Source organism: Bombina bombina, chromosome 1 (assembly GCF_027579735.1).
Source record: "Bombina bombina isolate aBomBom1 chromosome 1, aBomBom1.pri, whole genome shotgun sequence".
NCBI classification, from domain to species: Eukaryota; Metazoa; Chordata; class Amphibia; order Anura; family Bombinatoridae; genus Bombina; species Bombina bombina.
In genome coordinates this window covers 1,274,752,167-1,274,774,616 of record NC_069499.1, presented here as the reverse complement: position 1 = coordinate 1,274,774,616, position 22,450 = coordinate 1,274,752,167, and the positions used below count along the sequence as shown (strand labels likewise).

At 39.7% G+C, this 22,450-nt stretch overlaps 1 protein-coding gene across 1 annotated transcript in view; it reads right to left on the bottom strand.

The window, feature by feature from the left end:
• Window positions 1–21,537, bottom strand: part of ZC3H18 (zinc finger CCCH-type containing 18) — a 589,339-nt gene extending 567,802 nt beyond the window's left edge. The window contains exons 1-3 of the mRNA XM_053701306.1: window positions 21,430–21,537; window positions 18,626–19,225; window positions 15,800–15,884 (exon numbers count right to left, since the gene is read on the bottom strand). Of these exons, the coding sequence (XP_053557281.1) occupies window positions 15,800–15,884; window positions 18,626–19,210 (670 nt within the window). The 5' untranslated portion in view covers window positions 19,211–19,225; window positions 21,430–21,537. The remainder of the gene's footprint in view (window positions 1–15,799; window positions 15,885–18,625; window positions 19,226–21,429) is intronic.
• Between the last annotated feature and the right edge of the window lie 913 nt (window positions 21,538–22,450).

Genomic DNA, 22,450 nt, shown 5'->3' with positions numbered 1-22,450 from the left:
CCCTACAAAGCATTTTTCTTTATGCTGAAATTAGATCTGTACTGAGTTTTTGTCTAAGTAGATATGATCACAAAGTAGGACTGTAGAAGAAGTTTTAAAAAAAAAAAAAATTATATATATGCATCTTTGAAATCTTCAGGGGTGTAATTATTGAATTTTATGCACCACCGCCACCTGCTGGCGTGTGTGTGTGTGTATAATATATATATATATTATTCTTTATTTATAAAGCGCCAACAGATTCCGCAGCGCTGTCCATGGGAAACAAAGATAAAAAGGACAGTACAATACAATATAAGACAACAGACAAAATTTAACAAACAAATACAGGGGGAATTGGGAGCCCTGTTCCTGTGAGAATTTACAATCTAGATGGGTAGGAGGGTGAGCAACAGGTGGTGGGGGACTGCAAAGGTGGGAATGATGTTAGTGTGGAGTTACATGAGGGCAACTATTAGGCAAGTGCAATTCATTAGTTACTGATTTGATGATAGGCTTCCCTGAACAAGAAGGTCTTTAGGGAGCGTTTAAAGGAGGAGAGGTTGGGGGAAAGTCTGACAGCTAGAGGAAGTGCATTCCAGAGGGTTGGTGCTGCACAAGAGAAGTCCTGTAGTCTAGTATGGGAGGAGGTGATGGTAGAAGATGCAAGGAGTAGATCGTTGTTGGATCTTAAGGGACGGGCTGGAGTATATTTGTTGATGTATGAGGACAGGTAGGGGGGGCTATATTGGTAAGGGCTTTGTAGGTCAGAGTAAGAATTTTGAATTTAATTCTGCTGTGAATGGGGAGCCAGTGAAGGGACTCACAGAGGGGTGCAGCAGATACAGAGTGTCGGGAGAGGTGGATTAGCCTAGCAGAGGCATTTAGGATGGATTGAAGAGAGGAGAGGCGGGAGAGAGGAAGGCCAGTTAGTAGGTTATTACAGTAGTCAAGCCAGCAAATTACTAGGGAATAGATTAGCCGTTTAGTAGTTTTAGCACTCCAAAAAGGACAAATTTTGGAGATATTGCGTAGGTGGTTGCGACAAGATGAAGAGAGCAATTGGATGTAGGGTATGAAGGACAGATTGGAGTCAAGTGCAACTCCTAGGCAGCGGACTTGGGGTGATGGGGAGATAGTGGTGTCGCCAACAGTGATAGTAAAGTTAGAAACTGTAGTAGAATTAGATGGGGGGGATTAGAAGAAGCTCAGTCTTAGACATGTTGATTTTTAGGTGGTGAGAGGCCATCCAGGAAGAAATGCCAGATAAGCAGTCGCTGATGTGGGAAAGGACAGAAGGAGAGAGTGCAGGGGTGGATAGGTAGATCTGAGTATCATCGGGATAGAGGCGATAGTTTAAGCCATAGCTACTGATAAGTTTAACCAATGAGGAAGTATAGATATAGAAGAGTAGAGGGCCAAGAACAGAGCCTTGAGGTACTCCAACAGACATAGGCAATGGAGAGGAGTCGCCACCAGCAAATGAGTCAGAAAAGGACCTATTAGAGAGATAAGAGTAGATCCAGGAGAGGGCAATATCACCGAGCCCAAGGGAGATGAGTCCGTAGGAGGAGGTGGATGGTCAACAGTGTCAAAGGCAGCAGACAGGTCAAGTAAGATAAGTATAGAATAGTGGCCATTGTTTTTAGCAGAAAGAAGATCGTTAGTAACCTTGGTGAGGGCCTTCTCAGTTGAGTGTTGAAAACGGAAGCCAGATTGCAGGGGTCAAGAAATAAGTTGGAGGACAGGGAGTGGGTTAGGCGATCGAAAACTAGTTTTTCAAGGGCTTTTGAAGCTAGCGGAAGCAGTAATATGGGGCGATAGTTTGCAGGAGAATTGGGGTCGAGAGAGGGTTTTTTGAGGATGGGGCTGACCATTGCATGTTTGAAGGAAGATGGAAATGAACCAGTAGTAAGAGATCGGTTGAATATGCGAGTAAGAGCTGGAGTGAGGGCAGAAGACAGGGAAGGTATTAGATGTGAAGGGATAGGGTCAAGTGGGCAGGTAGTAAGGTGTGAGGAAGACATTAGGGAACTCACTTCATTCTCAGTGGTTGGGGGGAAGGTTGCAGTCTTGTGGTGGGATGTTACTTCGGATGGTAAGTGTTTGGTTGAAAAAAGTAGTCTGCCAAGTCAGTTATGTCTATTTCCACTCCACTTCCCCCTGTATCATGTGACAGCCATCAGCCAATCACAAATGCATATACGTATATTCTGTGAATTCTTGCACATGCTCAGTAGTAGTTCGTGACTCAAAAAGTGTAAATATAAAAAGACTGTGCACATTTTGTTAATGGAAGTAAATTGTAAAGTTGTTTAAAATTGAATTCTCTATCTGAATCATGAAAGTTTAATTTTGTTTTGAGTGTCCCTTTAAGACATCTGAAAGGGAGTTATATATACAGACATGTAAAGCCGATCTACTACATGGGGAGAATAAAATACATATCACAAACATAAGATATATCTATAGCAAATATTAACCTCACATCAGAGATGGTTATATACTCTCACAAATGAGAATCAGCTAAAGTATATCCATTTCAAATGGAAAGGAATCAAGAACTACTTATGATCCAGTCCACATCATACCTCTCGTCTATTATTAATGACAGGCATTGGCAAGTGAGCAAAGTCCGAAATTGAGATTGTCAAATTTAATTTGAATTTAGGCTGTGTATAATAGACTGAAACAATACATCAAACTGTCCATAACACACCGCAACACGCATTGAAATGTGTGGTGTCATTCAAAGCAGATTAAATCCACTTAGCACACAACAACTGGCATATCTGTTGAACCAGCTCTAGCCATAATTCTATCTCTTATTATTGCTATGGACTGTGGTTTCTGGAGGTGTACAGGCCAAGCTCCAATTTTAGGATCCTCTCCATCATATTTTGCTATTTGGGGTTCCAGATGCTCCAGTTTAAAAGTCACCAGATCAGCAATATTTTTTTTGTGCATGTCTGTGTGTATTGTATTGAGGGGAAAAATGGTTGTTATCAATAAAGCAATAAGTGATACCATGTTGTAACCTAGGTTATTTTCTCTGTTGTGAAAAATCAGGGACAGCTATAAAAATGGGTCACACTAACATACAACCAATTACTTTGTAGAATATAGCAGTGTTAAGTCTACACTTCCATTTCAAGTTGGAACTGGGAAGCCTACAGTTTTTATGGTAAGGGAAATAAATCTTAAAGGACCAATAAATATAACATAATTGAATAACTAACAAATACACAATAAAATGACAATGCAATAGCACTTACTTTGAATTTGAAAAAATATTTTCTGGCAAGTTTCAAAGTTAATTCAATGTCCCTTCCCTTTGTTGTATCATGTGACAGCCATCAGCCAATCACAAAATGTATATACACAGCACTTTTGCATATGCTCAGTAGGAGCTGGAGCCTCAGAAAGTGTGCATATACAATACTGTGCAGGTTTTGATAATGGATGTATATTATTTTTTTTTAAATTGCATGTTTAATCTGAATCATGAAACTTTAATTTTAACTTTAGTGGCCCTTTAATTGGTCTGTATCTCAATCCCCATACCACAAGGAGGGACAGATGTTTAATATTAAAGGTAAGGTAAAGTTTAGCGGAATTGAAAGCCTCTAAGCATTCTATTATTTAATAACAACGTAGTCGCTAACTTTATTTTTATTCTATACTTTTGATGCAATCAAATCTTTATTTTTCCTACCGTTTATTTGAATACTCCTCCCCCATGCCACTTCCGTGTTTCTCTTTATCATGTCAGAGAGCGGTCTCACCCTCTCTTTATGTCAAGTGAAAGCGCGTTCACGAAGTAGATTTCGTCTGCGCATGCGCCACTTACCGATACAAAGAAAACAAAATTATTAATTTTTAAATTAAATATGGAAATACATACATCGGATCCAACACTCACTTGCAGCGTGGTCGATGAAATGCTTATTCTGAGACAAAACAGCAGAATAGTAACACAGGTCGCACAGAACATGCGCGTCTCACGAACGAGCACGGGTGGAACTACGATGATTGTAGTAAGACGCATGCGCTCAGGTATCTAGTGACGTAGGAATGGATGGGCTGACCCCCTAATGGGGAAAAAGCTAATTGGACGTTTATATAGATTTAAACTGTCAATCAAATGTTTAAAAATGGTGGGTAGACGAAAGATTGGTGTCGGGAGAGTACTTGTAAGGTAGAAATATAAGTAATTACGATAATTAGTATAATATTGATGAATGAAACTTATGCTTATTTTTTTAATCTATGTAAGATATCGTTAAGAAGTGTGCTCAACTTCACCTTACCTTTAAAGAACCCTGCCTTTTCAAATGTGTGGTTATGTTGCCCTTTAAGATGCTGGTTGAGCACCAGCAAGCAAAGGGTTTTGAGTGGGAGGGAAGCTTTTATGGGGGTTCCTTTCGACCTCGTCTGCTTGCCTAGAGCAGTGATTTTCAACCTTTTTTTTGCCGTGGCACACTTTTTTTACATTAAAAAATCCTGCGGCACACCACCATCCCAAAATTTTACAAAATCACACATTGTAGCCTAATACAGTATGTGTGTGTGTGTATATATATATATATATATATATATATATATATATATATATATATATATATATATATATATATATATATATATATATATATATATACACACATATATACACATATATACACACACACACACACTGTACTGTGCTGTCATGCCATGCCTCCTACAAACTATACATGACATATTGACATTCATTCACAAACAATCATAATGATTGTCTGTGAATGAATGTCAATATGTCATGGTTGTAAATGATGCCTGATGAGCCTGTCACATACCTCCCAATATTTAAAAATTTGAAAGAGGGACACCCCTGCTGGCTGGAACTGTTCTGGAGGAGGAGCAAAGCTGTGCCAGCATGCATGGGGGATTGAAGTGTTGCGGTGTGTATAGCCGGCACTAGACACGTGTTGTGGTGGGTGGGGGTTCCTTCCAAGTGTGAACACGGGTTGGGGGAGCGAGCTGCCACTACGCTGTTACCCTCAGTCATCTCACTCAAAATAAAAAAAACGGCCCAGAATAAAAAACAAGCAAAATTTAAAAAATATGTCACACTGTTGTCAGTCTGCCGCGGCACACCTGAGGATCTCTCACGGCACACTAGTGTGCCACGGCACACTGGTTGAAAAACACTGGCCTAGAGAGTGAATATAGCCCTAAACTGAAAATAGAAATTCCATCATTTGAAGAAGGGTTTACAATCCCTATCATTTTTAGGTGATCACAAGGCACCAGGATGGTTTCTGTTATTTGGAGAGGTCTTTCAGAGAGCCTACTTCCCCTAAGACAAACAAGAAACTGCAGTAAAAACGAGAAACACCTACCTAATGTACTGTATTTACATTAGCAGGATAGGGGCTCCATTGAAGATACTATCTCCTCATGACAGCATATCAGACCAAACACTAAATACTTATTAAAGAGGGGAGTATCATCTTTCAAATATGGAGTCTTCGGCCCATCTATGTAGCAAGTAATAGACAGAAGAATTGCAATGACTTTCTTTTATATGAATGGTAGTATGTTCTGGGCTTATAAAAAGGACCCTAGTAGTACCACATCTAAGCACCAAGAATAACAAATTAAAAAAAAAAAATTATCTTCTTTTGAAATCGGACAGAAGTCATAGAGAAAGGGCAGCCCATGTCTTGCTCCCTAAAAGGCACAGATAGATTTAAAACTACCCATATATTTAAAAAATGATCATATATAAGATGAGTATTTTGGTGAAAGTGTTTCATATCTGGTGGTGTTTTATTTTACTAAGCTTGTTTGGACAGCAGCATGCATAGATTATCAAGATGATAAAATTCATCGCTCTTTGAAATACGATTTTTTTTCTCAACAGGCCCAGCAGTTAAAAATATACTATTATTATTATACACATATTTCATGGCATGTCAGACAACTGCAACAACAAAAAAGTGTTAAAAATAGCATATTTTTGTAAAGACTTTAGTAAACAAAATTGAAAATAGCCAGGTGACAATGGTGATCATCTTACTAATCGGTCATCAAAGGTAGCTAAATTTGAAAGAGTGGTCCATACAGGCTTTTGGGGGTTAAAGTATAGGCTAAGAGGAGTTACTTTGTGACAGTGCAGGAGTTTAAGCAATCACACATTGGGACAAGCAAAATGAATATACCGTATGCATTTAAGAGAAACTTGCCCAATATACGACAACACACTTCTTTTTATTGTTGAGCTTATAAAGACCCCTTGCCCAGAAAAACAAAAACCAACACATTTTGGGGAGCTTGTGGCTTTCCAATACCACCACCATTTAAATGAACAGGGAATTGTCTTTCAAATGAGAGATGTGGCTAATAAAGGAGCTGAGATTGAGGGGTTTAAACAACCTTCCCCAATTCAGCTCCCTTTACTGCCAGCCACTTCCTTGTTTCACCATTTCTATGCCATGACCACACATATCTGTGGCAACATCACCAGCATTCCCAATAAGGTCTAGGATGCACTCTGCTATACACCAACAATAAGCTGCTTTTAGTGGCGGGTATCAACAAAAAAAGCATTGAATCAATGATCCCTGTTCAAAAAAAACACGGTTTATCCCTTGCACATAGGCAACGGGTCTTCATGCGTATTGGAAGGGTTAAAAAAATATATATATTGTACAAATTGTATGGTTAGATAATTACACAGTGTATAGCCGAAACATGTCAGGAACCATTCTTGTAGCGGAGTGTTGGTGTTTATAACACTCTGGAAGCCGTTGTGTCTTGGTTTTAAAACATTGGCATAAAGGATTATTTTAAGCTTGATCAAGTACTGTGGAACTTGTTTTTGTTTGAAGCGAATACCTGTGGCCGCCTATAGCACCAATCAATCGTGCTCGGACTGTTAAGCCTGAAGCGCCAATACATATTACTGTAGAACCAGATAACTACTTGGGCAGAAGACACTGACATGGTTGCAAGATATGTGTCTCTTGGGATAGATTAGACTCACATGATACACGCTGGAGTAGTTTCCTATAGTTATAGATGAACCGTGGATTGTTTAAGTAAGCGCTGTACACAGTGTTTGTTTGTGACTTTCAGCTAATATAGGATTATTATAATGACCAGTAATTGGAGTAGGAGATCAGACTGAAGTGCATCCTGGGAACATTTTTGATGTTAAAGGGACACTGAACACAATTTTTTTTCTTTTGTGATTCAGATTGAGCATACAATTTTAAGCAACTTTCTAATTTTCTCCTATTATCAAATTGTCTTCATTCTCTTGGTATCTTTATTTGAAAAGCAAAAATGCAAGTTTAGATGCCGGCCCATTTTTGGTGAACAACCTGGGTTGTTCTTGGTAATTGGTGGATAAATTTACCAAAAAACCAATAAACAAGTGCTGTCCAGGGTCTGAACCCAAAAATTGGCTGGCTCCTTAGCTTAGATGCCTTCTTTTTCAAATAAAGATAGCAAGAGAGGGGGGCGGAGCCAAGCCACGCTGGGAGATGGCTGTGTTGTAGGAGAGCTCCTCAACCCTCAAGCCGTACAAAGTACATTTTAACTATATAAATGCTCCTTTTACCACTTATCTAACTATCAGTGGGAGTACTGAAGCAAACTTCATCTACCGATGCCCTCTGAAAGCATAAACGCTGATTGACTTCAGCATACATCAGCCGCGACAACTGCGCCATCAATGCCCGTGCTGAGATAGAGAACCGGAGATAGCAGGGCGAATATCACAGCTCATTTTCCTAAGCCTCTACCCATACAAGAAGACAATCGCAGCATACACGCAGCTGGGCCCTGAAACGTGGACACTATCTGACATTAAACAGGGTAAGCCAGCCGCACATATATCACACTGTCACACAGCGGTATAGTAAGGCCTAAGTGCGCAACACACCATCTTGGAGACCACGAGGGCAGCACCGCTAAGTCTAACAGATCACGTTAGGAATTCTCTTGCATATACTAACAGAATAGGATGGTACTGACAGAGTTATATCCCTATTGTGAATAATTACATACTCTATTACCAGAGGAGTTGCGTTTGATTCCGGAACAATTCTGAAAGGAGAGGCGAGACTGAGGCTATAAATGTGGGAGCTGGCCTATAATAAAATTCACAGTTGAATACCAGGGGTAATATATCTATAGGCCTAACTGATCCCCCCAAATACAGTTTGCAAATCAGGTCTGTCACAGGAAATTTAGTGACCGGATCGTTACTAAATCGCAGGGGGTTGCAGCAGCCAAATTCAGCAGCCATAGGTGTATTTTCATATGCAGCACTCAAAATCCTTTTTATCATAAAAACTGCATTGGTGTCAATATAAAGGTCAAAATAAGCAGAGCCCTCCTGACAAATTTTGTTTAATCACAGTAGTGGAGATTACTATGAATAATCACATTTTCTGTATTAAGCACTAATCTCCATACTAATTGCATCAAGAGAGGAAGGCACATCATACAAGGCTATTCCTAGTAATCCTATATCCACTTAATGAATAGAGACATTGAGGGATGCCTTGCAAAAAGCAGCAAAAAGCAGAAAAAAGTAACCCAGTTGGTGCTCTAAATAGATTCCTAAAGCAAGTTGACACATCAACCATATCTCCACCTGACAACATTGCAGAGGCAGTCTCACAGGCCAACACCATGCAACAACAAAGCACGGACACACAAATGCAAAACACAATCACTAAGGATGACCTCAGAAACTTATCCTCCAAGGAGGATATTAAAGAAGCAGTCCAAGAAATGCGAAATCTTTTTAATGAGTTAAGGAAAGACATCTCAACTTTGGACAACAGAGACTCTCAGGTAGAAGCTAAACAACATGAGCACACAGCTTCAGTAACTTTGATGAATACTGACATCCAAAGTAACTCAGAGGCAATACAACAACTAGCTGATAAAATTGAAGACCTAGACAACAGAGGTCGACGTAATAACTTACGTTTCAGAGGAGTCTCAGAGACTATTCATCCCCCTGCTATAAATGGCTACCTTCAAAGCCTATTCCGATCCCTAAAGGACTCCCCATCTTCACCTGACATAATCCTGGAGCGTGCACATCGTGCACTGCGGGCAAGACCACCACCTAAAGCCCCCCCCAGAGACATCATTGTTCGTTTTCTAAACTACAGAGATAAGGAAGACATTCTTAGATGTGCACGCCTTAAACATCCAGTTCATCATGCCGGTGAGGAACTGCAAATTTTCTCAGATATATCGCCAACAACCCTTCAGAAAAGAAGGGAATTGGGCCACATCACAGCCAAATTACGAGCACATAAAATCCAATACCGGTGGGGCTTCCCAGTTTCCCTGGTGGCCTCATATCAGAATAAATCCTTCACATTCCATCCTGGATCAGATGAGCAAGCCTTCCTCTCTGGACTTTCCATTGATGTGGACATGCCACAACGGGGCACACCCCCAGAATAGGCCTCTCCATTTTCATGACAATGTGGTGGCCGGTTGGCGTCTGTCTTGCCAGCTGACTATCCCAGTCATCTCTTCCTCCAGGTTTGACTCTCTGCTTGGAGCCTCAAGAGCTGTATCCTTTTTGTCTTAGTTGGGGCTGAGTCTGAGCTGATGTGACTGTTACTTGTTAAATGTAATGTACATCTCCATTGAGTCAGAGATGAGGAGAGGGTGGGTATGTATGCAGGACTAAATGGTCTGGACAATTTGATAGTGCATCAGGCTCAAGAGGGGTAAGACTCAAGGGCAATTGCTCTCTTAATCGCCTGCAGCTAATATGATGTCCTTCACTGAAAATTTATATTGTTTGTTTTATCTTCCTTGGGTTTAAACAGTTAACATAAATATTGTTTACACTAACTGATGTATTTACCCCCCTTTTATAGGATGTATGATGTCAAAATGTATTATGCACCTCTCTAGTACATTAACAGGTTACAGGTATCAACAAATGTTTTAGTTTAAAATAGGCCCTAACTTTGGGAATGTCACTGGCTCCCAGGTAGGGCTCAGTGTTTCACCTGTGCATTTAGAAACTACTTTATCTCACGCATACTCTCCCTCATACCCTTTTTCTAGAATCCTTCTCCTCTTTCCCACCTTCTTCCCCTCCCCTCTTTTCCCCCTTATTTCCTCTCCCTTTTCTTACCAATCCCTTCCATTTAATCTCCTTCATCCCCTCCCATTTCTAACTTTACTTGCCTTCTCCCTCCATCTTCTCCTTTTCCTCCACCTTTATTTTTGACTCATTATTTTTTGTAAAACTATTATAACACCTAGATACTAAGAGACAGTAATTATAAATTATTCCCCAGTTAGTGTACATTACTGTTATTTGGAGTTCAAAGTTTATCATTCCTTTTATGTACTGGCTTGAGGGTTATTACCCTGTGTGAAAACTTTCATTAACAATCTGTTGTGTTACTTAAGCAATTGTATAATCTAAAAACGAAAGTTTACTTCCTATTTACCTTGCACAATACTTGGCCCGATAGTATACATCGGGTCTAAAAACCTCTTTTTCTCAATTTCCTACTCCTCCCTTTTTCTCTTCTGAATCTTCTGGCTCTTTCTACTTACTTAGCTTCTTTCCTCTTTTTTTTTTTCCAGGATGAGTCGGAGTCAGAGCAAATTTGGTTCGCATGGCTTAACATTAACCACAATCAACGCTAAAGGTCTAAACAACCCAGGTAAAAGGTCTATAGCCTTTAAGTCCCTGAAAAGTCTGTATAGCCATGTTTTGTTCCTCCAGGAAACGCATTTCCGTAAAGGAAAAGAACCGAAGTGGTTCAACTCACAATACCCCACTGCCATATTTGCCTCGGGACAATCCAAGAAAGGAGGCGTAGGTATCTTACCCCGGTTACGTGCCAGGTTCAGTGGCCTGATCTCCCTCCCACGACCTACATATGGCGACTGGATGACTATCTATTGAATGATCCTATTATTAAACTTGACATCCAAAAATCTTTGGAAGACTATCTATCACATAATAATCCTAAGCAAACCTCACTTATAACTGTATGGGAGGCACACAAATGTGTCATACGAGGAGACTTTCTGAAACATAAAGCTCGACTTACCAAAATGCATAGATTAAAACAGGCAGAAATATTTCATACCATATCACAATTAGAGGAGAAACACAAAAAAAATGTATCTGACACTGAGACCAAAGAGGCCTTAGATACTGCTAGAAGGGACCTAAAAACACTTTTATCAGATGCTTACCACCGCAAAATTATGCACACAAAACAGCAATACTACGAGGGCGGAAATAAGCCTGGAAAGCTGTTAGCCAGGGCAGTGCGTAGAAAACAACTAAAAACACACATACATTCAATACAAAATTCAGATGGCTCTATGATTAAAGGCAATAAACAAATAGCCAAATCCTTCCACTCTTACTATCAGTCATTATATAACATAGGACAGTCAGCTGACTCAATGGCTTCTCATGGAAACAAACCAGACAGAACGCTCCTGATAGATCGATATCTGGCGGCGCTGGCTTTGCCGCAGCTAGATGCTGAACAAAGAAACTATTTAGACTCACAAATCTCTGCTGATGAACTCTTGCAGGCCATCAAAGACTTCCCCAACGGAAAAAGTCCAGGCCCAGACGGGCTCTCCATAAAATATTATAAGTCATATATTGAAACGTTAGGGCCATTGATGCTTCAACTTTTTAACAACTTGTCCAAACAACCAGAGCTCTCTAACACTATGTTGGAAGCACACATTACCGTTTTGCCCAAGCCAGGCAAGCCCCCTAATAATCCAGCTAATTTCAGACCTATCTCCCTATTAAACCTAGATATCAAAATCCTTTCCAAAATTTTAGCAAATCGCCTTAATAAATTTCTTACGAATCTTGTCTCCTCCGATCAGGTAGGGTTTATGCCTGGCAGGGAGGCGCGTGATAATACCGTAAAAGTGATCCAGATAATAAATTTCGCACAAACTGAAAGAGTGCCTTTGGCACTATTTTCGACTGACGCAGAGAAGGCCTTCGACCGGGTCGATTGGCTCTTCCTGCGTCAGGTCATGAAGGCCATGAATTTTGGAGACCATTTCATGGATATGGTCTTTGCCCTTTACTCAGCTCCTAATGCCCGGATTAGAATAAACGGAACATTATCAGACCCCTTCACTATAACTAATGGGACCCGTCAGGGATGCCCGCTATCCCCTTTACTTTTTGCTCTATCAATAGAAGCATTAGCACAAAAAATACGCCTTAACCCTACCATCAAAGGAATCCGCATTGGTGATACAGAGCATAAGCAGGCATTATATGCCGACGATGTTTTGTACACCCTTACTAATATAGACATATCAATCCCAGAGTTACTTTCTGAACTAAGGGAATATGGAAATCTCTCTAACTTCCACTTAAACCTCTCAACATCAACTCCCCTCCCGAACATACCCAGTTTCTAGCACAAAACTATAATGTCCCCCTAGCAACCACTAAATTGAAATATTTAGGCATTTACTTATCAGCAAACACCGCAGATCTATTTAAAAACAATTATTTAACCATTAAGAAAGAGATATCCGATGACCTATCCTCATGGAAGAATAAATCATTATCTTGGTTAGGAAAGATAGGCTTAATTAAAATGAACATTCTACCACGCATACTTTATGTCATGCAAACGACCCCTATTCACTTACCAGCGGATTTCTTACCCAAACTTCAAAAAACCTTAGAGCAGTTCATATGGTCAGGAGTGAAACCTAGAGTTCGAAAAAAGACACTTTATCTTCCCAGAGATAGAGGGGGATTGGGATTCCCAGATTTGGCATTATATAGAAGGGCCATATTATTACAGAGACTAACTGAGTGGGCACACAATTCTTCACAGAAGCTATGGGTCAGGATTGACGGGCAGATTCTACATTCTAACAATGTTGCTTCTCTGGCATGGACCCCTGCGCCTAAACGCCCAAAAATATTACAAAATTACCATTTAATAACAGAAACCTTTTTGGAGTGGGACAGGTTAATTTCCACTAGTACACATATATCTAAACTTACCTCCCCACTCATCCCAATCTTAGAGAACCCCGACTTACCCTATTGTGAGCTGAGTAGAAACAGAGATAAACCATACAACTTGAGAGTAGGTGTTTTACATTTCGCATTGACCAATGGGAGACTCAAACTACAACACGAAATGAAAGAACATTCAGATTATATTTTCTCATCTTGGCTAAGATATCACCAGCTCTCCCATTTTCTATCACATCACGAAAATAAACACGATCTCCTTAGGGAACTTACCCAGTTTGAAACCCTATGTACTGAGTCTACCCCACCAAAAAGACTAATCTCAAAAATATATAAACTGCTTCTAGTTCCACCTGACATACGATTACCGACATACACTGACGCATGGAACAGAGACATTAACAATGAGGTGGGAGAAGAGGACTGGCTCAAGTCCTTCAGACTGATTAAATACTCGTCTGTTTCCGCAGTGGTTCAGGAAATACAACTTAAACTACACACTAGATGGTATTATACTCCATCTAGATTACATCAATTTTTTCCGACGGCCTCAGCGGCTTGTTGGAGGGGATGTGGTGAGGTAGGAACACTCGCACACATTTGGTGGACCTGCCCTAAGCTAACGAATTACTGGACGACAGTCCTAGAGGAAATGTCTAATATACTAAATGTACATATTTCAAACTCCCTCGAAACCATTTTGTTTCTACATTTACCTGATACTATCAGCAGGCAGGGACGGGCCCTTCTCTTGATTATGCTAACTGGAGCGAAGAGATTGATTCCTAGACTATGGAAATCAAAGGAGGTTCCCACTCTTGTAGAGTGGAGAACCGCCGTGAATGAATTACTATCACTTGAAAAGCTGCACTATTATCAGAGCAACCAAATAGATGTATACAAATCTTTGCTTGATACTTGGAAACCCCCCCATACTGGATAAATTAATTGGCGACCTTCTGAGCGTGCAATCAACCTACCACTTAATATATTCGGACTCATTCTGGGAAACCCCCACCTTCCCCTTTTCCCCTCTACCATCTCTATACCCCCCTCCCTCCCCTTTTTTTTTTTTTTTTTCTTTTCCTCTCTCTCTCTTTCTCTCTACTCCATTGGGCCCGGTGTGTACGGGCTGCTTCTTTTGGAGCTTTTTGTTTATAAAGGTACTAATATATTTACATGTTAAATAATATCGTTAAAAAAGTCAAGCTTTAATTACCAATGTAAATGGACAATTTACCCTATAACTATATATCTAATATGTACTCTTGTAAGGAGGGGAACCACACCTGAAGATTTTGTAGGAACCCCCCGAATTACCATCTTGATGTAGAATTTATCCAAATCTAATTGTACGATACATTACAATCTAATATGGGAACAAATACCTCTAATAAGTATGATTATGTTTTATATCTTGTCCATGTATTGTATTTGTATAACCTTAAATAAAGCTTGTTTTAAAAAAAAAAAAAAAAAAAAAAAAAAAAAAAAAAAGATAGCAAGAGAAAGAAAAATTGATAATAGGAGTAAATAAGAAAGTTGCTTATTGGACCTTTTCCATGACATACCTGCATAATTGTTTTTAAGCTCTGTTGTTTAAGGTTGCTGAATAAATAAAGAAGAAAACTGCTTTTTAAGGATCGCTGTGTACCTTTCGTCTATTTGCTGCATTAAAATTGTATGCTCTATCTGAATCACGAAAGAAAAAAATTTGGGTTCAGTGTTCCGTTAAGATATTTTATTCCCACAGTTTTTGCAAAAAAACTGCAGGATGATACAAAGAGATATATTGTCTCATTTTTACTGTAAAACATAGTTACAGAATTTTATAATGTAGTTTTTTTTAGGGAGTTGATGATGATGCTAAATTTGCAGCCAAAAAGTATTATGGCTCTCATGCTGCATTTACCACATATGCTAAATGCAAAAAAAAGAAAACCATAACAAATATCACCTTTCTTGCATTCTGTATGTTATTTTTGGGTGTATTTCTGTGAGATAAAGATGTTTTCTAAAGTTTATTGGTCTGCTGGAAAAAAAAATGGTGTGGATAATTCACAATAAAAGCACTGCAATTTAAGGGGTCGATTTATCAATCTGCTGCGGACAGGAGCGTACATTTCCCTGGCGGACTTCAGCATTGTACACGAACGCTATTTTGCATTTGCAAGAAATTTGCGCGGGCAGGAGCTGTCAATCTCCTCAGTCGGACAAGACAAGGGAGATTGAAATTCGCCACCTTAGAGGTGGCGAAAGGTTAGGAAAGCAGCGGTCTGATGACCGCTGCTTGTTAAACACGGACTGCAAGTTCTCTTGTGAGAACCTGCAGTCGTAAGGGGTCGAAAGGCTTTCAAAGCCTTTGATAAATCGACCCCTAAGTCAAAAGCCTGTAGTTAGCACATCAGTGAAATGGTTAATTGTTTTAGTACTTTATACTGATTGGGATGGATTCTTACTATTATTTTCATCATTTATTTATAAAAGCAGCACGATATTCCACAGCGCTGAATACAAAATCATTGGAGTATGCAGTACAATACAATAGGACCTGGCAACACAATCGATACAGGGGGAGGGGGCCCTGCCAGTGGGGTTTATAATCTAGAGATTAGAGGTGACAGAGAAAAGGCGACGTGCCATGATATGCATCTTTTGTAATTTTACATAGTGCCCTTTTATCATACATAAATATGCCTGTATGCACAATCACACACATATATAGGATGAACAGGAGAATGCTGAAAGGATTTCACGTTTACACAAAATGTCAATACGGAATACCTTTCATGAAGAATCGGCAGGTAAGTCTAGGTCTTGTTTTTCTGTCAGTTGGATCTTTCACTTCACCTTCCTCCAGGTCATCATCCTAAAATGACAAACACAGCTGTAGTGTTGAAATACATTTAATTTATCATAATGACACTGCCCAATCATGATGTATATATTATTTTCTAATATATATCTAGCTCAAATCAGACACAAATATAAACCATGGAGTAGTCTGAAATGCAATACAGTTAGAAGAAACATAGAAGTTTACAATGAACAGTTATGCATAGTGAAACAACTTTGCAATATATTTCCATTGTTTATTTTGCCCCCTTTTAATGCAATTTATATCTAAAAATAAACCTTGAAATTCACTACTGACTTCTCAAGCTATAACCCTGCTACATATCTGTCCCTAAGTGGCAACCTTTGTTGTCTGCAGACTAAAGCCCAGCTCGTCTCCTCCAAATAAAGCAAATTTTGGGTGGGGTTTGGCTAGCGCTGCGGAATCTGTTGGCGCTCTACAAATACCTGATAATAATAATATAGAAAACTAATTGCAGTAAAAAGAATGTTCATTTGTTTAAAAATGTTAAGATCCGGATGATATGTGAAAGTAATGGTAAATCCTAGCGTTTGTGAAATGCAAGGATTTATCAGTGGAACACATAAAGGGGACTTTCAGTCGTGAAGTATTAAATAAAAAATACTTCATGCGGAAAGTTCCTTTATTTGTTGAAGCGTTCGCCGCACTGAGCTCCTCAAGCAGCCCACGGCAGAACGCTATTTTGCTGAGTGGTGACGTTTCAACCTCTTAGCCAATAGCCCTGCTGGCTATGAAGTATTTTTTATTTTATACTTCATGACTGAAAGTCCCCTTTATGTGTTCCACTGGTAAATCCTAGCATTTCACAAACGCCAGGATTTACCATCACTTTAACATATCAGCCGGATCTTAACATTTAAACAAATAAAGGTGACTTTCAGTCATGATGTATAAAATACTTCATGCTGAACTTTCCTTTTTTTTTTTTTTTTTTTAAAAGCATTCGCTACTCTGAGCTGCTCAAGCAGCCCACGGCAGAACGCTATTTTGCTGAGAGGTGACGTTTCCACCTCTTGGCAAATATGTTAAAGTGATGGTAAATCCTAGCATTTGTGAAATGCTAGGATTTACCAGTGGAACACATAAAGGGGACATTCAGTTATGAAGTAAAAAATACTTCATAGTCAGCACGACTATTGGCTAAGAGGTGGAAACGTCACCACTCAGTAAAATAGCGCTCTGCCGTGGGCTGCTTGAGGAGCTCAGTGCGGCGAATGCTTCAAAAAATTTAAGTATTTTATACTTCATGACTGAAAGTCCGCTTTATTTGTTCCAATGGTAAACCCTAGCGTTTCACAAAAGCAAGGATTTACCATCACTTTAATCACAACAAAAATTACCTGCAATTACAAGGTGTTTACCACCCATTAAAATGTATACTTCATGCCAGGGATTGACAAATTTGTCTTAAAGGAGGAGCCATCGAGAATACGGAGGAGCCTGACCTACAATATATGTTTTAGGAACCAAGTTAGGATTTTATATAGGGACATATGTAAAAGTATTCTATGGTTAGGAGTCCTATAACTAAAATTTGAGAATATACAGCTCCAAAAGTCTAACGTAGCCTTTTGCCATTTAGCTGGATTTAAATTTTTTACAGCTTTTTGCTAATTTGACAATCTTTTACTTTAGCTCTGTATTATGCCTTATTGCAACTATAAGATTTTGTATCTCTCTCTAGGATGAAAGCAAATACAAATCTGTTTTCAAAATAACTGTCCGACAACAGAAATGACTAATGACTGTCTACAGGATTTTAACGGCAAATAAATTAAATCTGTAGCAATATACACTAGATTTAAAATAAAGACTGATAGATTAGTAGGTTTAAATCAAACGATCAATAAAACACTCACATTAAATCAAGGAACAAAGAACAATTACACCAGACATAAAGAAAGCATAAAGGTTACTAATTGGGTTTACAATTGTATCCCCTTAGATTGTTTTCAGTATCTATAAAAGGGTTCTTGTATAGGAAAATACCTGGCTCCTAAATATTTAAGCTGGCCCCAAGATTTTGAACATATTTGTCACACACTGTTCTATGTATCTGTATACTGATACCCATCTCTGGCCCAAAAAAAAAAAAAAAATTGTCTCTCTTAAATGTTCTTACTGGCTTTAAAGTTTTATATAAATATCCCATCTTCTTCATTAAAGGGACATTAAGCATCTCTTGCCTTTGAGTAAAAATTGTGCTTTGCGCCCAACACTCCCTAAAGATGCCAAAAAGCAAAATCTGTCACCTGGGATTTGAAAATGAAGCAATGTTCCTAAGCCAGCTTTTCGAAGCATTTGCAGGTTACATATATGGCTTTATTAGTGGCCCTCTAACACTGTGGGTATGAAAGTGATTAAGATGTGATAGATTTGAGAGAAGTAAATAAGGTAAGGAAAAAATACATTTTGTTAATTTCAAAGACAAAAAGCCCTTGAGAAAGTTCTCCCTGTGGAGAACAAAATGGGTAGGGGAAAAAAAACTGTGTCTTTAAACTCATAAGCTCCGACACGCTGATTGCAGCCTATGCTGAGCGGCACAGACCAGCCTCTAACATACAAACAGCAAAAGAGGATAAGAGGCAGTTTCTCATTAATGCATACCACCAAAAGCAATACTTTTCATGTTACCAAACACTTTAAAATGATTTTATACAATACACCTTTAATAATATATCCACAATTGTACATAAATGTCAAATAAGAAAAAAAAGAAAAAAAAACCTTACATCTATTTCTCCTTCATCAATTTCTCCGTCATCATCTGCTTTCTTCTTTTCTTTTGAAGGTTCAGCACCATCTTTATCTTCTTTCCTTTCATTTGATTTCTTCTCATCAGTGGAAGAGTCTTCTACTTTCTCCTTTTCATCTTCATCTCCAAATTTATCAGCCTCATCTTCCTGAAGAGGACCTAATGGTTCTTCTGGCACCTCCTCATCATAATCTAATTCATGTTCATCAAGTTCACGTATTACAGAGGAAGCTTCATCAAGAAGATCATTTACACCAATCTCATTCTCTTTTTTGGGTTTAGGGGAATCTTTTCCAAGTTCGGTTTGATTCTGCTCATTATCAGAGTCCTGAGGTTTTGTTTCACTCAAACGATCCTCCTCATCTGACTGAATAGTAGTCCTGGAAGGACTTATATCAGCCCCATTCACTTCTTCTAGGGCAGATGTTTTAGTTTTGTCCTCTTCATCAAATTCTTTGTCAGAGTTACAGTCTTTGCCAATATCCTCTTCATCTGTAAGTTGTGATTGCTGCTCTCTCTCAGGAGAAATTGGATCTCGTTTAGGACTCTCTGTTTCAGCCATCTGTAGAGGTACAGCCTGAACCAAAAAAAAATAATAATACATGACTTAAGGAAACACACAAAAAAAAATATATGGTCCTTGAAATAACTAAGAAGCAACCATTAAAAAAAGATTAATATTTTGAATTAGGTTTTAAAATTTAAGGGACATTAAATAAACACAAAATTAAAACCCTCAGAAAATGTTTAACCAATGCAAACTTTATCCATTATTTAATTTGCCTCAGAAAGTTGTGCTTTTTCAGCTTAACACAGAGAGGCTGGAGAACATTAGAAAAATTACACTTTAATTATCTATAATCAGTACATCATTTTTGCAATACTGACTCTAGCTTACAATGTATAACAATTTAAAAGGGGATGAAGACAGTTAAAATCCTGTTTGAGAGCCACAATCATTGCAGCTCATGAGCAGGACACAGCCGGTCAGCCAAACAGAATCTGCCAATGTCAGGTTGTCTTCTGCTCAGAATCTGCCTTACTAGCCACTCACAAGCAAGAGACTTAATAAATTAAAGCATATCATTTTTTTACATTAAAATATAAGTTCAAGTGTGCTGCAGTCTACCAGACCCTAATATATGCTATGTAATGATTGCTACAGTGCATAATCTCAATCACATATGGGGGGATATGGCCTTATTTTACAACAGCAAAGGAGACAAACGTAATAAATACTTTTTACCCCAAAAAGCCCCTAAAAATGTTTTACACAAGGATATGTTTAAAAGGTTCTTCTTGCTTCTCACTTTAATTTCCTACCAACCTACAGAGAAGTGCACATGGGGGCAGAGAGGCAACACAGCGCCAGCCGCAGCTGGGGGCAGAGAGGCAACACAGCGCCAGCAGCAGCTGGGGGCAGAGAGGCAACACAGCGCCAGCAGCAGCTGGGGGCAGAGAGGCAACACAGCGCCAGCCGCAGCTGGGGGCAGAGAGGCAACACAGCGCCAGCCGCAGCTGGGGGCAGAGAGGCAACACAGCGCCAGCCGCAGCTGGGGGCAGAGAGGCAACACAGCGCCAGCCGCAGCTGGGGGCAGAGAGGCAACACAGCGCCAGCCGCAGCTGGGGGCAGAGAGGCAACACAGCGCCAGCAGCAGCTGGGGGCAGAGAGGCAACACAGCGCCAGCAGCAGCTGGGGGCAGAGAGGCAACACAGCGCCAGCAGCAGCTGGGGGCAGAGAGGCAACACAGCGCCAGCAGCAGCTGGGGGCAGAGAGGCAACACAGCGCCAGCAGCAGCTGGGGGCAGAGAGGCAACACAGCGCCAGCAGCAGCTGGGGGCAGAGAGGCAACACAGCGCCAGCAGCAGCTGGGGGCAGAGAGGCAACACAGCGCCAGCAGCAGCTGGGGGCAGAGAGGCAACACAGCGCCAGCAGCAGCTGGGGGCAGAGAGGCAACACAGCGCCAGCAGCAGCTGGGGGCAGAGAGGCAACAGAGCGCCAGCAGCAGCTGGGGGCAGAGATAAAATTAAAGATGCATGAAAGTCAAAATTAAACTTTTATGGTTTAAGAGACTTTTCAATTTACTTTCATTATCGATTTTACATTGTTTACTTAATATCCTTTGTTAAAATCATACCCAGATAGGCTCAGGAGCTGCAATGCATTAATGTGAGCTAGCTGGTCGCTATGCACATGTACCTCTTGTAATTGGCTTACTATATATGTTCAGCTAGGTCCCAGTAGTGCATTGCTGTTAACCCCTTTGTAAGCATTAAACACACTGTTATATGCAAGCAACAGTGCAATAATAAAACATTAGAACTTTTTGTTTTTGCACTTTCATGTCCCAACTTAAATTCTGCCCTGACAATGGGAAGATTGCCCTACTCAAAGAGTAAGCTATAGTTGTGTTACTAGGAGCAGGACATATTTAGGTTGCAGCTAGCAGGAAAAGAACCAAACCCATATATTGTGAGCCAAGAAGCATAGTTGCTTTGGGAGATAGGGAAGTGCACGCACAAGATAGATGGCAAATCTGAATGAAAGAAGATACAAAATTGTAGAACCCTTGAGACAACGGATGGCGTTACCGAGATAAATGTATTTATATTATGCATAACTAGTTTAAGCATACACCGAGTCCTGGCAGCTAAGGGATTGCCATATATTGCAGGCCGCAGATGCCACTGTCTCTCTCGATTCACTCCAACAGTCTGTGCTTCATTGCAGTTCAGTACATGCTTTACCCATTTCAAACAGCCATTCCCATGTGCAGATTACCTTTAAGGAACCGGGGATAGGATACCGGATCTCGGGTTTCCTCGTTCTCTGTTACACACCGTAAAACGACAAGAGGGCGAAAGTCGGGCTCCCGCTATTGGTGCAGGCCGACCATCTCCTGACGTCATCACCAAGCGACTCGAACTTCTCTACCCAGCAGGGGGTTGCTTGTAAAAGACTGAATCGACAGGTTACAGCAACATTCAACATTGCCAGGAAAATATGTGAGGTGGTTTAGGTTATGGTATCGCTCCACAGCAGCGTGAGATTTAGATATTAGACCTGTACGAATCTGTATAGCTCGTAAAAAGTGCACATTGTTCCCCAAAACAAGTCACTTATGGGAATGTTTATTGTGTTTTGGTAACTTTTTATGTCAATATGGAAAGTGAGAAACAAAGTGTTTGTATTCTAATGATGTCGTTATTCGTTTTAGATTTTGGTTCTTATAATTAAAAGTGCAGATTAGTGTGCAATGTGTGTTCTAAATTATTCCTCTTATTTGTTGGGAACGGCTGTATAATGTATCTGAATATTTTGTTTACTAGCTAATGATACTTTGAAAAATACATCTACATGTTATTTATTTTCATACATAATTCTATCTAGCATTTATTTAGTGTTTAATGTCCCTTTAGTAACAACACCGTTTTTACATATATTCTAAAAAGCAATTGGTTGCCCAAAACAGTACTAAAATAAATACCATGGCATTATTAAAAGGATATCCATTGAGTGTGTAAAAGCAGTTTAAACTGAGTGGTAGCCACAGTGTCGCTCAGGGTCGGCTCTAGAACGAATTACATTGGGGGGCATTTTTTTTTCACGAGGGAGCACGTATTTACAAAGCATGTATGAGAGTCAAAATAAGAACAGACCTACATATTCTGCAGGAAAGTGTAGCCATCTTGGTATTACATTTATAGCCAATGCCAGTATTAAAGGAATATATTGCAGAGGAGATGGGAATAATTGAGTCTGCACAACTTTTCTCTTTGTCTATTGTCATTATTTGGAAGCC